This window comes from Mesoplodon bidens (assembly GCF_964165515.1).
Source record: "Mesoplodon bidens genome assembly, chromosome: 16".
NCBI lineage: Eukaryota > Metazoa > Chordata > Mammalia > Artiodactyla > Ziphiidae > Mesoplodon > Mesoplodon bidens.
The window spans coordinates 75,705,910-75,720,882 of record NC_138173.1 but is presented as its reverse complement, the minus strand read 5'-3'; the positions used below and the strand labels follow the sequence as shown (position 1 = coordinate 75,720,882).

At 59.7% G+C, this 14,973-nt stretch overlaps 1 protein-coding gene across 3 annotated transcripts in view; it reads left to right on the top strand.

Annotated features, from left to right (window-relative positions):
* The window catches only part of SLC45A4 (solute carrier family 45 member 4), a 72,425-nt gene extending 63,582 nt beyond the window's left edge, over positions 1 to 8,843 (top strand). The window contains exons 3-9 of one of the 3 annotated variants that reach the window (XM_081258589.1): positions 1,268 to 1,456; positions 2,809 to 2,988; positions 3,580 to 4,616; positions 5,358 to 5,457; positions 6,527 to 6,738; positions 8,103 to 8,171; positions 8,314 to 8,843. In XM_081258589.1, the coding sequence (XP_081114715.1) occupies positions 1,268 to 1,456; positions 2,809 to 2,988; positions 3,580 to 4,616; positions 5,358 to 5,457; positions 6,527 to 6,738; positions 8,103 to 8,171; positions 8,314 to 8,409 (1,883 nt within the window). In that variant the 3' untranslated portion in view covers positions 8,410 to 8,843. Of the gene's footprint in view, positions 1 to 1,267; positions 1,457 to 2,808; positions 2,989 to 3,579; positions 4,617 to 5,357; positions 5,458 to 6,526; positions 6,739 to 8,102 lie in introns of all 3 variants that reach the window. The other 2 variants (XM_081258587.1, XM_081258588.1) reach the window with 2 other exon arrangements.
* The last annotated feature ends 6,130 nt before the right edge of the window (positions 8,844 to 14,973 follow it).

The window sequence follows — 14,973 nt, the reverse complement described above, 5'->3', positions numbered from 1 at the left end:
AGCGGCTTTGGTGGTGTAAAACATTAGCTAACAATCGCTGGGGTGCCAAGGCACGCTTTTATTTTTTTTATATAAACTCTTCATTGAAGTATGACATACAGAGAGGTGCAGGATCCAAGTCTCCAGCTGGGTGAGTTGTCTCCAGGGACCCCCATCCAGATCAAGATCAGAACATACCAGCCCGAAGCCCCTGCCCCTCCCACAGGCGACCAACACCCTGGCTTCTGCCAGCAGACACTCGTGTAGCCCCGTTGGACATCATGTACGTGGAACCCACAGCGTGGGCCCTGTGCACCCAGCGTGTGCGGGATTCCGCCGTGTCGTCCTGCGTATGAACGAGCCAGACTCGTCTCTCGTTGTTCCAGTGGCGACGGGCGTTGGGTTTGTGTTATAGGGAGGAAGCATGTAGAGTGGGGCGGGGGGTACACAGATTTTGAAATCAGGCAGCCCTGGGTTTAAGTCCTAGGCTCCTACTTCTTCGCTCTGTGACCCAGGGCAGATTGCCTACCTAAACCTCTCTGAGCTTCCGATTTCCCGTCTGTGAAATGGATACAGTAATCCCTGCCTCCCTGGGCAGTTAGGAGGATGAAGCACCAGACACAACCCCCCTGGTTCCAGCTGGACACACACTGTGGCCTCCCCTCTTGCCACCCCTCAGTAGCCACTCAGAAGCCCACGGCTGGGGTCATTTAGTGTGTCAGTGGCTGCGAGGCCCCTCTGCAGGACCCTTGTGATAGATTTCAGCTGTGAGGCCCAGGATCCCGGGAGCCGAGCGTCAGTCCCCCGCCTGCCTTGTTCTGGGCTGACGGGCTCAGTGCCTGGTCCCCGAGGGTGGCGTTGAGCAGCCCCTGAGACCCCAGGCCCTGGTCAGTGCCAGAGGAATGAGAGGGTCTTGCCCTCGTGCCACCGCCCCTGCAGGTGCCTCTCCATGTGTGCACGGCGGCCGGGGCCCGCTGGGTCCTGTGTCCTGCGCCGTACGCTTTGTGCCCGCCTGCCGAGTGCGCCCTAGGCAGGTCCCAGGACACGGGCTCTTCGGCCCAGGTCTGGCCTCGGGCCACCTGATGCTTCCCCGTCGGGCTTCGGCTGATTTCAGACACCGGGCCTGGCAGGTGGGGACGTCTGCCTGGGGGCTCTCTAGCCGGCAGGGTTGTGTGCGCACGTGACCCGAGCTGCCTGGGGCAGGTGGTCTGCCGCGCGCCCGCCCGCGTGTGTGACGGCCCGCGTGTGTGACGGCCCGCGTGTGTGACGGCCCGCGTGTCTGTTGCAGGCCTTCCGGAGCAGTACTACAGCCTCACCTGGTTCCTGAGCCCCATCCTTGGCCTCATCTTCACCCCCCTCATCGGCTCCGCGAGTGACCGGTGCACCCTGAGCTGGGGCCGCCGGCGGCCGTTCATCCTCGCGCTCTGCGTGGGCGTGCTCCTCGGAGTGGCCCTGTTCCTTAACGGCTCTGCCATCGGTGAGTGTCCTGCACAGCCCTGACCGGGACTCCATAAGACAGTGCAGGTGTAAAGAATTTAGACCGGCTGGCCCCGGACTGGGCAGCTGTGCAGAGCCCTGGGCGCCCGGGCTGTGGCCAGGCCACGGGCCCCACGTGGGAACGCCGTGGGAACCTGTTCTCAGGCAGCGTTTCCTGTTGTGATCCGTTTGTTTTTAATGCGTATCTGACACCACGTCCTGTTTCCAGCATTATTTCAGAAATTATCTTTTCTTTTTTTTTTCTCCTTTTCTTAGGCTTGGTATTGAAAATGTCCAGACCTAGTGTGATACTTTTTTGTTTGTTTCTTTCGTGTACTCGTGGTTTGTTTTGCTTCTTTTTGTTGTTGTTTTGTTTTCAATTAAAACAACTACATGTGGGAAAATAGCTTTTGCTTGAGAGCAACCGTCAGCACTCGTGAAAAACAAAACCCTGTTTTCTGGCAACGACTTTGTAAGTAGAAGGCTTAATCTGTGTTCTGACATAGGCGAGCCTTCCCCAAGTCTGCATCAGTTCAGGCGGGGGTCACTGATGCTAGGAGGCTCGGGAATTGGGGAGGGCGGCGCAGAAAGAAAACATTGCTGTGCAGCCAGAGCCTCGCTCAGCTGCTCAGAGGCTGCGTGAGGCCGCCTGGGGCGAGCTTAGTGCCAGCTTGGTGGGGGGCGGCCGAGGAAGGCCTCCCTGAGCGGAGCGCCCATCCACCTCCCCTCCATCCAGATGCCCCCGGATCAGGAGTCCGGGGGGGCGCCCTCCTGGCACCTGCGGGCACAGTTCAGAGGGCATGTTGTGGCTTTCTCAAGGACCTGTGTGTGCAGGTGGGCCCGGCCCACTGTGGCCCAAATGCAGCAGCTCGGAGCTCCGGCCCGGTGCCCTCTGTCTTGCTGCACCTGTGTTGCTCCCGTGCATTGCAGGGTCCAGGTAGCCAGCAGGTTCCCTGCCCTCAAGCAGGGTGGGTGTGTCTGAGACCTGCCTCATCTGCAGAGCTCAGAGGCTAGTCCTGGGTTCCAGACCATGAGCCCAGTGCCCCCTCATCACTTTTGGGCACAGAGTGCCCTTCGGTCCCATGGCGGTGAATCCAGTAAAACCAGCTTTAGCTCAGCTGTCAGGGGAGCAGGTTGGTCTCTGGGTTCAGGGCCAGACTCACCTGAGGCAGGTGCGTGATTATGGCTCACAGCCTCCTTCCCAGAGTCAGGAAAGACAAAACTCTCCTTCCGTAAGGGGAGGCTGTGCCGAGGAGCACGTGCCCTTTGGGCTGGGGCGGGAGGCCGCTGTCTCCCCGGGAGGTCACCGCCTGCCACTGGGCTGAGATCGGCTGCTCCTTTGTGCCCTGTCAGGTCTGTCCCTCGGCGATGTCCCCAACCGGCAGCCCATTGGCATCGTCCTCACGGTGCTGGGGGTGGTGGTCCTGGATTTCAGCGCTGATGCCACCGAGGGGCCCATCCGCGCCTACCTGCTGGACGTGGTGGACAGTGACGAGCAGGACATGGCCCTCAATATCCATGCCTTCTCTGCCGGTGAGAGCGCGCCCTGCCCCCGGCCCTGTCCCCAGGCCCCGGCCCCGCGTTTGCCCTCCCCTAGTGCTTACCCGGCTTGTCTGAGGTCGGCAGGGCTGGCGGATGCTGCTCCCACGGCCTCTGCTTAAGGCTGTCTCAGACGCTGGTGGGTGAGGCAGTGAGCTGGGATCCTGGCAGGGCCAAGTGACTGTGGTCTGGGGCGGGGGACATGCTAGCCAGGTGGCCCCAGTCCAGGGCCCTGTGCTGGCCGCCCCCTGCAGTCGGGCGGCTTTCCCATCCGAGGGAATGTGGGAATGTGAGCTCAGGGGATGGCGGTGAGCACGGAGAGCATTCCCCGGGCGGGCAGCCGCCTGTTTCTGTCCTAATTCATGAAGCAGGAACCTGTCAGGTCAGGATTCCGAACCCGGGCTCAGGTGTCGTTCCTCATTTCCTTGTTCCCCCCGTTTTCTCTGAGTGGCGGCCCTGGACCCCAGTGTGTGTGGTGGTGGGGGGGGTTGAAGTCCCGTCCGGGTTCCCCCCGGCTCGGCTCCCTCCTTGAGGGCCGAGGCGCCTGCGCCGCTCACTGCTGCTCCACCCCGCCCCGTCCCTCAGGCCTCGGCGGGGCCGTCGGCTACGTGCTGGGGGGGCTGGACTGGACCCAGACCTTCTTGGGCGCCTGGTTCCGGACGCAGAACGAGGTGCTTTTCTTCTTCGCGGCCATCGTGTTCTCGGTGTCGGTGGTCCTGCACCTGTTCAGCATCGACGAGGAGCAGTACAGCCCCCAGCAGGAGCGCAGCGTGGACGCGGCCGAGGCCCCGGCCCCCGGCCCCCGCGCCGGCGCCCTGGACGGCGGCGCCCTGTTCCCGGACGAGGTGCAGTCGGCGCACGAGCTGGCCCTGGACTACCTGGACGCGGGCATCGTGCGCAGCAAGAGCGACTCGGTGCTGCACGTGCCGGATGCCACGCTGGGCCTGGAGCCCGAGCTGCTGTTCCTGCACGACATCGAGCCCTCCATCTTCCACGACGCCTCCTACCCTGGCACCCCCTGCAGCACCAGCCAGGAGCTCGCCCGGGCCCGGCCGCCCCGCCTGCCCCCGCTGCTCTGCGAGCCCGCCGGAGAGGACGAGACCCTGCTGGAGAACCACCTGAGCACGGCCGGGCTCCCCAACGGAGGCGGCTCCCCGCCCCGCGGCGGCCTCAGCGGCTGCAGCCGGGTGGACATGAAGCCCTCGGCCACGGCGGGCTCCGGGCGGCGGCGCCGGCACATGTTCCGCCGGCAGGCCTCCAGCACCTTCTCCTACTACGGCAAGACCGGGTCCCACCGCTACCGCTACCGGCGCGCCCACGCCGTGGTCCTGATCAAGCCCTCGCGCAGCATGAGCGACCTGTACGACCTGCAGAAGCGACAGCGGCTGCGCCGCCGCCGCCGCCGCCACCAGAGCGGGGCCACCACGTCCAGCGGGGACACCGAGAGCGAGGAGGGCGAGGGCGAGACCACTGTCCGGCTGCTCTGGCTGTCCATGCTGAAGATGCCCCAGGAGCTGGTGCGGCTCTGCCTCTGCCATCTGCTCACCTGGTTCTCCGTCATCGCCGAGGCCGTGTTCTACACCGACTTCATGGGCCAGGTCATCTTTGAGGGGGACCCCAAGGTGAGCGCCCGGGCACTTGGGGGGGTGGGGTGGGCAGAGCCTGGCTGTGGTGACAGCCTGGTGCCCCGGCGCCCAGCAGGCCGCCCCCAAAGCTGCAGGGGTGCGTGGCGGGCAGCCAGCCAGAGCGCGCCCCTGTTAACACGGTCGGGAGTCGTCATGTGTGCCCGAGAGGGCACTCACACTGGGGTCCGCGGCGAGCAAACGGCAGGCTTCGGCAAGTGCCGGAGCGCCGAGGAGCCAGAGGCAGGAAGGCCCGCTCCCGCCGCGTACGGACGCCGCGTACGGACGGACGGTTAAAGCAGCGATGTTGTTGGCTCGTGGCCGGGCCAGCGGGGCGTGACTCCTAGTCCCCGTGGCATCATCAGCTGACTCGTACCTGTGCTCGTGTCGCCCAGAGTCGGGCCAGGAGGTCCGAGATGGTCCCAGCGCAGGCTCAGGCCTTCCCGCCCCACGTGGTCCTCACCATTCTGGACTGTCTGAGCTGCTTCGTGCGGCCTCTGGGCTCCAAGAGGGCAGAGACAGGACCTGCAAGTCGCATCCGCCAGGCATGGGGCAGGAGCGAGGCTGGGGGGTTGCAAACGACCCGCCACAGGTTCCGGCCAGGGCCGTGGCTGCTCCTTCCTCCGTACTACACGGCTTGCCTGCAGTCGAGATGTAAATTTCCCCGTAAATGACCTCCTTTGTCCGGAGGTACAGCACGCTGTCCCCACCCCCTGAACCCCAGTCTCGTTTCTGGAACAGGCTCCATCCAACTCGACTGCATGGCAGGCCTACAACGCGGGCGTGAAGATGGGTTGCTGGGGTCTGGTCATCTACGCGGCCACCGGTGCGACTTGCTCAGGTAAGCGTCCCCCGGTCAGGTGAGCCGTTTGTCTGGACGTGCTCCATGACTGGAAAGACCGTGGGCCCTGACCAGACAGGTCCACCCCTCAGGGACAGCAGCATAGAAGTCCACTCACCTTCATCTTGGGAATAAGCCATCTTCGTCTGATACCGGGAACCGGTGCGCTGAGACCCGCCGCAGGCTGTCCTCTGGGCAAGCACCTGCCCAGGCTCCTCGGGGAGGGGTCTGACCACGGCTCGGGGTGGCGGCACTGCAGGAGCTGTGCCCTCAGCCAGGAGGCCGGGGGAGGTGAGGCAGGCATCCTGGGTCCTGCCTGAGCGCATACGGTGTGTTTGGGCCCTGCTGGAGGTCAGGGTGGCTGGGGGAGACAAGCAGCCTTTCCCTGGAGTCATCTGTGTCCTGGAGGATAGGGGGTGAGAGTGACAGGCTTCAGTCCCAGGAGCGACATGCTGGCACAGCTTCTGGAAACGGGGCAGAGCCGCAGTTAGGGGTGTCTCTGGGCGGAGCCTGGGCCGGGTCCCCTGCCTGTGCTCTTACCCGAGGATGACCAAGATAACGGCCAGGGGCAGCGGGCAGCCTTCGTGACGGTCACGGTGCTGTCGATGCTTTAATGGAGGACTTCTCAGGAGGGCTGGGTCACGAAGGTGAGCAGGAGTCTGTCCTTCCAGACCCAGAGCGGGTGGGTGCTCGCGAGGAAAACCAGCAACAACTCGGTGCTCGAGGCAGGACCAGGCACAGGGCCCAAGAGGGTGCCGAGTGGGCCTGGACTGGTGGAAGGATCAGCAAGGCCTGAGCTTGCAGGGTAGGGAGGCCCCAGGGAGCTGCAGGACAGCACCAGGTCATGGGGTCTGGGACCAAGAGCGCCGCCTTCCTTCTGCGGTGCGGAGCCCCGGCAGCCGAGTGGGGCACAGTGAGCTGTGGCCTGTTCGGGAGCACCACATGGTGGCCTGGCAGGCAAAGAGGAGGGGCGGCCACCTGTTCCTGGGCCAGGCTGAGCGCAGCGGTAGAGGGAGGGGAGCGAGTGGGCGGTGCCTGTCAGTCACCGTGGTGGCCTCTCTCTCTGCAGCCCTGCTACAGAAGTACTTGGACAACTATGACCTGAGCATCAGGGTCATCTATGTGCTGGGGACGCTGGGCTTTTCCGTTGGCACAGCCGTGATGGCCATGTTTGCCAACGTCTACGTGGCTATGATCATGATCAGCACCATGGGCATCGTGTCCATGAGCATCTCCTACTGCCCGTATGCCCTGCTCGGGCAGTACCACGACATCAAGGAGGTGTGTGGCCAGTGGGGGCGTGGGGGGCTGGTGGGTGAGCTCCTGGGGCAGGGTCACCAGCTGTGGGCGGCTCTGGGGTTCTCCCAGCCCTGCTGCATGGGACATTCCTGCTCGCGTCTTCCCTCGCACTCGCAGCCTCGGCCTGTGGCCTGCCTGGAGTAGACTTCGTGTGTGTGGTCTAAGGTAGATCAGAACTTTATGGCTTCCTTACAAAGGATGGGGATGGCCACGTGACCCAGCGTCCCCACCGGCACTGCCGTGCCGTGATCGTCACAAGTCAGGTTTCTGTCTGGGGGGATCTCTGTATTCTCTTCCATGGGTCTGTCTGTCTTTAGACAGATGATGCTACACTGTCTTAAGTAGTTTTATAATAGGACCTGAAACTTGGTAGTATAAGTTCTTCAGCTTGGTTCTTTAAGATTGTCTCGGGTATTCTTGACCATTTAAATGTTAGAGTCCGCTTCTGGGATTTTTTTAATTGGAAACACATTGATTACATATATCAATTTAGAGAGAGTTCAAAGTTTATAGTATTGAGCATTTATGATATTCCCTAAATGTGGTGTATTCTATTAATTGTTATAGTATATTTGTAGATCCTTCTGGGCTTTCTGCATACACAGTCACATCATCCATGGATAATGAGCTTTATTTCTTGCTTTCCAATTCTTTTTAAAGACAATACTTCTGTTTCTCATTTGTATTTTTTTTAATGAATTTATTTATTTTGGGCTGCGTTGGGTCTTCATTGCTGCACACAGGCTTTTTCTAGCTGCGGCAAGAGGGGGTTACTCTTTGTTGCAGTCCTCGGGCTTCTCATTGCTGTGGCTTCTCATCGCGCAGCACGGGCTTCAGTAGTTGCGGCATGCAGGCTCAGTAGTTGCGGCTTGTGGGCTCTAGAGCGCAGGCTCAGTAGTTGTGGCGCACGGGCTTAGTTGCTCCGCGGCATGTGGGATCTTCCCGGACCAGGGCTCGAACCCGTGTCCTCTGCATTGGCAGGTGGATTCTCAACCAATGCGCCACCAGGGAAGCCCCTCCAGTTCTTTTTTTTAAACATCTTTATTGGAGTATAATTGCTTTACAATGGTGTGTTAGTTTCTGCTGTACAACAAAGTGACGTGTACTCCAGTATATAACGTATACTGCAGTTCTTAATAGGTTTAATTTATTTTCCTTACCTTATCGTAATGGCCAGAACCTCCAATACTATATGTTCGATAGAAGTTGGGTGAGGACGGGGACAAGCAGGCTGAGGGGAAGGCAGGTTTTGTGTCCAGGCTTCTGAGGTTAATGTTCAAACCCTGGGAAGGATGATCGACGGCTTGACCCCCCGGCCCTCACGCCTGTGTCCTCCTCTCTTGCAGTACGTTCACCACAGCCCCGGGAACTCCAAGCGTGGCTTTGGCATAGACTGTGCCATCCTCTCCTGCCAGGTCTATATCTCCCAGATCCTGGTGGCCTCCGCCCTGGGCAGCGTGGTCGATGCGGTCGGGACTGTGCGCGTCATCCCTATGGTGGCCTCTGTGGGCTCTTTCCTGGGCTTCCTGACGGCCACCTTCCTGGTCATCTATCCAGAGGGGTCTGAAGAGGCCAAGGAAGAGCAGAAGGGCCTGTCTTCCCAGGCTCTGGGCGAAGGCGGGAGCAGCAGCATCGAGAAGCCCACAGTCCTGAAGCTGTCCCGGAAGGAGGGCCCGCAAGGGCTCAGGGAGACCGAGTCGATGGTCTGAGCCACGCCCCGTGCACACACATTCCAGGGTGGGCAGGGAGGCGGGGAGGGGCGGGGGACACCGCCCCTGCAGGCTGGCTGCTGTGGCCTTAGCGGCAGTGCAAACCTGACTGGAGGCTCGGTAGTTGTAGGGTAGCTTTGCGCCACTAGGCAAAAATACCACGTTAATTACTTTTCCCACAATTAAAAAGAATCATTTGAAATCTTTATTTTTAATCGAAAAGATCTTTTAATTTCAACTTTGTCTTTTACTCTGCAGGTATATTACTCTGCATGGTTTAAAAGTATAAACCAGATTTACAACATAGACCATAAGTGATTTAGGAAAAAATAAGAATTTTGCTCTTTCTAAAGTTATAATTGAAAACAAAAAATATCTCATGTATTTTGCTATATCTTATCTGAGTTCTTCAGATAGCAGCCATGTAGTCCTAGTGACTAAAACATGTTTATCTAATTTTCCTCCCTGTGGACGCCTACAGGTATTCGGACATTCTGTCAGAGCTCATCACATTTTGTTGGTGCTGCAGCTATTGGAGAGTATGTTTCTCTATGATTACTTTAGAAAAAAAATTTTTTTTCTTTTTCTTTTTTTTTTTTTCTGAAACTATGGTTTTCTTGGAAGAACAGCATCTATCTCCTGTTTTCCTGAGAGTCTGCCGCATTGTGCCCGGGCAGCCCCGTTCGTGGGCAGCGGGCAGCAGTAGTGGGGACACCAAAGCCAGGAGGAGGCAAGGCCCCTGGGTTCTCGTGGGGTGACCAGGGCAATTCACAAGGGCCAATTCCAGACACCCCGCCCAGCGGGCTGGGATGGGCCGCCAGCGCCGGGGTAGCCCTTGAACTAGCAGACCTGCCCCTGCCTGCGGGCCTACCTGTGTGTTGCTGCCCGTGCTCAGCCTTCCTGCCCGTCGTCCTGTCCGAAGCTCCCTGGAGAGGCTGTGATTCTTGCGTTGCACTTTGGTTTGTCTTTAAACCATTTGTGGGGGAAATCACGAGGGCAGAGCTCCCGGTGTGGCTCTGCCTGTGGTGCCCCACCACCAGGCCCACACGCCGGACACTCTGCACTCTTCTGACCTCTGCGCCTGCTCACCCCGCTGGCCACTGGAATCAGAGCCACCTCACAGTGAAGAAGTGGGTCTTGGGATAGAAGGAAGGTCCGGTCCACGGGTCAACTCGGCGCGGTGTTTCTGGTTTCAGCGGAGAATCAAACTCGGGCCCCAGGGAAGCACGGTCGTCACATGCTGCAGCTGTTTGGAAATGCTTTTCAAACCACACTCTCTTTATAACTAAGCAGTTTCTGCTTTTCTTCTTTGGAACGGTCAGTCTAGGTTTACTGATCTCAGGAGAAAGAGGGAGGCCTCCCGCCCGTTACCCGGATAAAGTGAGAGGATTGTAATACTTCGCTGCCTCAAGTTGATGTTTTTTTAAATAAAGTACTTTAAAATGCATGAGAATCATGCTGCAATATGATCATTCTAAAGCAAACATATATTTCAAGATGAAATTAAGCAGTTTTTAAATAAACTACTTGAATTTTCTGTGTGTTGAAAGGAATAGCCGTGTTTAATGTATTTGACCAGCCTCTGGCCTTGCCCCGTCTCTCCGTTGCTGGTGGCGCTTTGTAGGTTGTGATTTGTGCCCAAGGAGCAGCGGTGCCTGTCCATGTCGGACGTGTCCACAGGCCACGTGTCCTCCCTCAGAAGCCCAGGATCACAGAGAACCGACCAGAAGATGGGAGTGTTTTCGATGACATCATTGCTGGAGCATGGCCTTGGGAATCTCGTGCTTGGACTGGAAGGTCCTTCCCACCACTGAAGGCCCCCTCGGGGTTCCCGAGGCCCCCACTGACCCAGCGGCCATGCGGTGTGTGCTTCTCAACACCCTCCCCCTCGCCCCCGCTCCCCCCCCCAACCAGGAGGGTGCCCCCCAGCAGGTCACTTATATGCAATTCAGTGGCCTTCATAGCTTTCGGATGGTAGGTCCTCCTGCTGTGATTCAATCGCAGCCTGCGTTTAGCTGCTCCTCGAGGGGTCTCCTGGCAGCTAGAAAACGGGGAGGCCGGAGAGCAGAGAATATATGGGGGGTGGCGGGGATGGTGGGGAGAGGGCCACCCCTCGCGGGCCCGCCCCTATCCACAGCCAGCACTCCCTTCCAGACCCAGGGCCCCCAGGGCCCGGCTGGGGCTTGATTTATAGGAGCAAGAGGGGCTTGTGGCTAGACCACCACCTGAAAAGCATGTTGACCCTGGAGATCCCAGCCTTAAACTTGATCGTGATCTGAACCAGCGAAGACATCAAAGGACATTTGTTGAAGTGACTGTTAGAACCATGCTGGAAAGTGCTTGTGATAAAGGCCCGCGAAGGGAAGGGCGTGGCCACTGTTGGCGGCTCCGTGCAGACGTGAGTGTGCTGCCATCGGGTTCTACAGATTTCAAAGCCCTTGGGATGTTTGTGACCAAAGTGTGTCTTACTGTGTCGGTCTGGGAGGGCAGGTGCCTTGTGGTCTGGATCAGGGGCAGCCACGGAGCTGGCCTGGGGGCGAGCGGGCAAGGCATGAGCGCTTTCACTCAGCTCCTTCCTTGCAGGGAGGTTATTCCCAGGTCGCACTGACTTGAAGCTCTGTCGTCACCTTGTGTCTTAAGAAAAGCCGAGCGGCAGGGAGGGCGGGCTGCCTGCACGCGGTGGTCGCTGACCGTGGCTCAGGGCTGTGTGCTTCCTATCGCTGTACCTCAGGGCGACGTGGGGCGACTGCCCCAGAGCGGTCCTCTGTGGCCTGCTAACTCGAAAGGTCCTCTGATGCTCCGGCCAAGGGGACTGGTCAGGCTGTGACCAGTGGGCTGTGACAACCCCTGGGTAGGCTGGCCGGGTGGCTGATGCTGGAGAGATGACCCTGGAGTTGGCTTTGTGGGCCCCGGGGGTCTGCGGGCACCGCTCAGGGCCCGGTGTCCCTGAGCAGAGGGCTTGGCAGGGATTTGGTTGGTCGCTGTGTCGTATAAATGGACTTCCTACCAACATAGGGTAACATAGGTCTGGTTTGCACCCCTGGTTCCCTATAACAGTCCGCTGAGTGGAGAATCTTTCAAAGCAATGCCCCAAACACGTGGCGGGGGTCTGCCCCGTGCGGGAGCGCTCCCGTGGGGGAGGCTCGAGAGGCCATCGGGGTTGGCCAGGTGGGACCTTGTTCCCGTTCTGTCGGCAGGGTCAGCACTGCGATGTTCCCTGGGTGGCTGGAGGGCCCCCTGAGGTGGGGGGACCAGCAGTGTCTCCCAGAGGGAGGCAGGACGGGCGGGGTCGTTGGCTCCAAATAGCCCTCGGGTGTGTTTTCTTAAAGGCTCGAGTGTGTGGAGACGTAGATCCCTGGCCCCCCAGAACCCCAAGGTGGAGCCTCTGAGAGGCTGCAGGGGCAGGAGTGGCTGGTAGAGCTTGTGGGGAAAGGCCGTCCGCTCTGTCCAGCCTTCGCCTTCTGGGCACCACAGGCCTCTGAAGCCTGGGCTGAAACACGCTCCAGGAGGTGCCAGCCGATCCCTTGTGCGGCTGAGGGCGCGCAGCAGCCAGTGACGGGGACAGCTGTGCAGAGCAAGGCTGTCAGACACCACATTCTCTGGACATGAGCCACCTTCGAGCTGTTGGGCTTCCACCCGGGCTTCTGTCCACCTTTGGCCGCCCCGGCTGGGAGCGCAGGCAGCCCTGTGAGGGGCCTCCTGGGAAGGTTGCTGCCAGAAACGGACGTGCCCGACTCTCCGTGTTCCATCTGCAGGCGGCTGCTTCTAGGACACACCATCCACCTCCTGCCCGCTTCCGGGCTGGGCCCTCAGGCCTGCCTGACAGGGCTAACGCGGGGGTCCACGCCCTGAGCGTTCCTGGGGCTCAGCTGTCAGCGGAATGGTGTCGATTCAGCGCGGCCCTTGGGCACCTGGTACGTTTGGGGGCTGTTGTCATTACCTCCTCGCGGGGGGCCGCCCATCGCCGTCCTGGGCCCTTGGCCAGCCCTTCCTCGGGGGTGGCCGCCTCCGCTGGGCCCTCCACCGAGTTGAGTGCCCACCCTGCCCTCTTGCCGTACCCTGGGCTGCCAGGGGCACAGCTCCACGTGCTGTGGACCTAGACTGTCTCTTGGCGGCGGAATGACCCAATTGTTGGAAATGCCTCTTGCTGCCAGAGGAACTCCCCAGGCATCTTGGAACAAAACTTAATTTAGTTCCATTGTGAACTGGCCACAGGACTTTTTTTTTTATCAACTTAATTAAGTTGGAACACTATAATAGCTCTTGCTGATTTTAGCAGTGATACAAGTGTGTGTTAAACACATAACGTTTTATGAGGAAAAGGGATTATAAAGAAAAGTAATGCGCACATCACTTAATTTTGTATTAGGTGGGCACCAGCGGCCTGGCGTTTGTGTCTTGGTGCGGAGCCCCAGGTCCCGGGGATATACCCAGGCTCTCTGCCCCTTCCCGGTGCGTGAAGTCCTGTCTGTGTAACACGCTCACTTTCCGGTGTAGACCAGGCTCTCCCTATGTCTGTTTCGCTCTGTCACTCTGTGGTTAAACCTTAATAAACCTTTCCCTGCCAGGCGACAGCATGGGTGTGTCTGTGTCACTTCTCCAGAACCCCTCCCTCTGCCCTCTTGTGGCTGGGCTGTGGACCCAGGCCCGCCTCCTGCCCTCCTGGAACCTGGGTGGGTCCGTTGTGGGGAGGACAGAGACTGCCCTGCTCTGACCAAGGGCTGCCAGTGGGTGTGGACTAGGTAAGGGCTCCTGAAGTGTCCCCAGAGGCTCTCCCAGCCCCAAACCTGAGGGCCCGTGTCAGAACTCCCAGGCCCTCCAGGGCACCTGCCAGAGGTGAGGGGGTTGGGTGGGTGGGTGGGGGTCTCAGCTCGGCCCACCTCACCTGGCTCAGGTGGGCTTCAGGCTCAGCCAGCTGGGGATGATAACCACCCAGCTGCTGGTGACCTGACACAGCTCTTTCAGGCCAGACCCCGAGCTTGGGGCCCCAGGCCAGGTGTGGGCAAATGTCTGGCAGCCCTTCCTTGCCAAGGCCTGTCCTGGTGGGTGGGTAATGGGGTCCTGACAGCTGGTAAGAGAGCCTTCCAGGGAAGCGGGGAAAGCTCAGGAACGGCCCTGGTTACCACCAGCCAGCCAGGGAGCGGCCAAGCTGCCATCAGGCATGGGGTGTGTGCCACACGGACTGGGTGGGACCCTGGGCAGCTGCAAGCCACCCTGCACTTGGCAACAGAAGAAAGGAAGGGGGAGGGGCTCGCCCACTGTCACGCAGCCGGTGAGAGATGAACGCAGGATGCGGTCGATTTGTTCCGAGGCTGCTGACCTGCAGTGGGGCGCAGGCTGGCTCTGAGTTGAGGCACTGGGGAGGCCTGCCTGGGGATGTCGGAGGAGCGAAGGGGCCGGCCTGGACCCTCGGCGGGGTGGGGTTGGGGGCGAGATCGCCACGGGGTCCCGGGGTTGTGCCTGGGCATCAGGAGGATGGAAACTGGGAGGCCCTGGCCCTGCGCTTGTGCCCTGAGAGCCCCCGCGGGCAGAACCTGGCCACAGCTCCCTGCCGTGGGGACCAAGGGGGTCGTGCCTCCCTGTCGTGGGGGCTGAAGGGTCCGCGCGTTGCCTCTCCTGCCGCTGTGCAGGCAGCGAGAGGCGGGCCCTCCCCGTGGGGAGGGGCTTGGAGCCAGGGGCCCCGCCCGCATCCTCTTCCCGGCTAAGCGAGCGCGCAGCGCCCCCTGGTGTCCATCCAGCCCCTGCCCAGGATGTGCAAAGCCCGCGAGACCTGGCGCGGGGCCGCCACGCCTCACCTGGCCCAGGTGCAGTCACCCGCCAGGGGAGGCCACTCCAGGCCACTGGCTGGAGGACGCACACACACGGGCGGTAGATAACGGAAAAGCAGTGCCCCAGACCCCGTCCAACCCGCACGCCTCCACATCTGTCCCACATGTGCTAAAGCGGAAACAATCTTTTTTTGTACAAAAATTGGACCACACTATGTAGAGTTTGCAATGTACGTTTTTTTGTTTCGAAAAATAGTTGATCATCTTTCCTTATTAGCACGTATTGGTCTACTACATTGTTTTAACAGTATGAACAGAGGTTTGTTTTGTTTTGTTTCTTGCGGTACGCGGGCCTCTCACTGTTGTGACCTCTCCCGTTGCGGAGCACAGGCTCCGGACGCGCAGGCTCAGCGGCCATGGCTCACGGGCCCAGCCATTCTGCGGCCTGTGGGATCTTCCCGGAACTGGGGCACGAACCCGTGTTCCCTGCATTGGCAGGCGGACTCTCAACCACCGCGCCACGAGGGAAGCCCACTGAACAGGGGTTTTTGTTTGGGGTGTTTGTTTCATTTTTATTGGAAAATCAGAAAAAAAAAGTTGTATTTATGTCTATCTACCTTATCTATTTTCTATCTAAACTGTCTGTCTATACCTCATCTATCTATGTAACAAGTGGGTTCTAAAAACTCACTAATTTGTGTTTCTGGGAAGTATGCTTTAGGATTTTCCTGGGAGTGGGA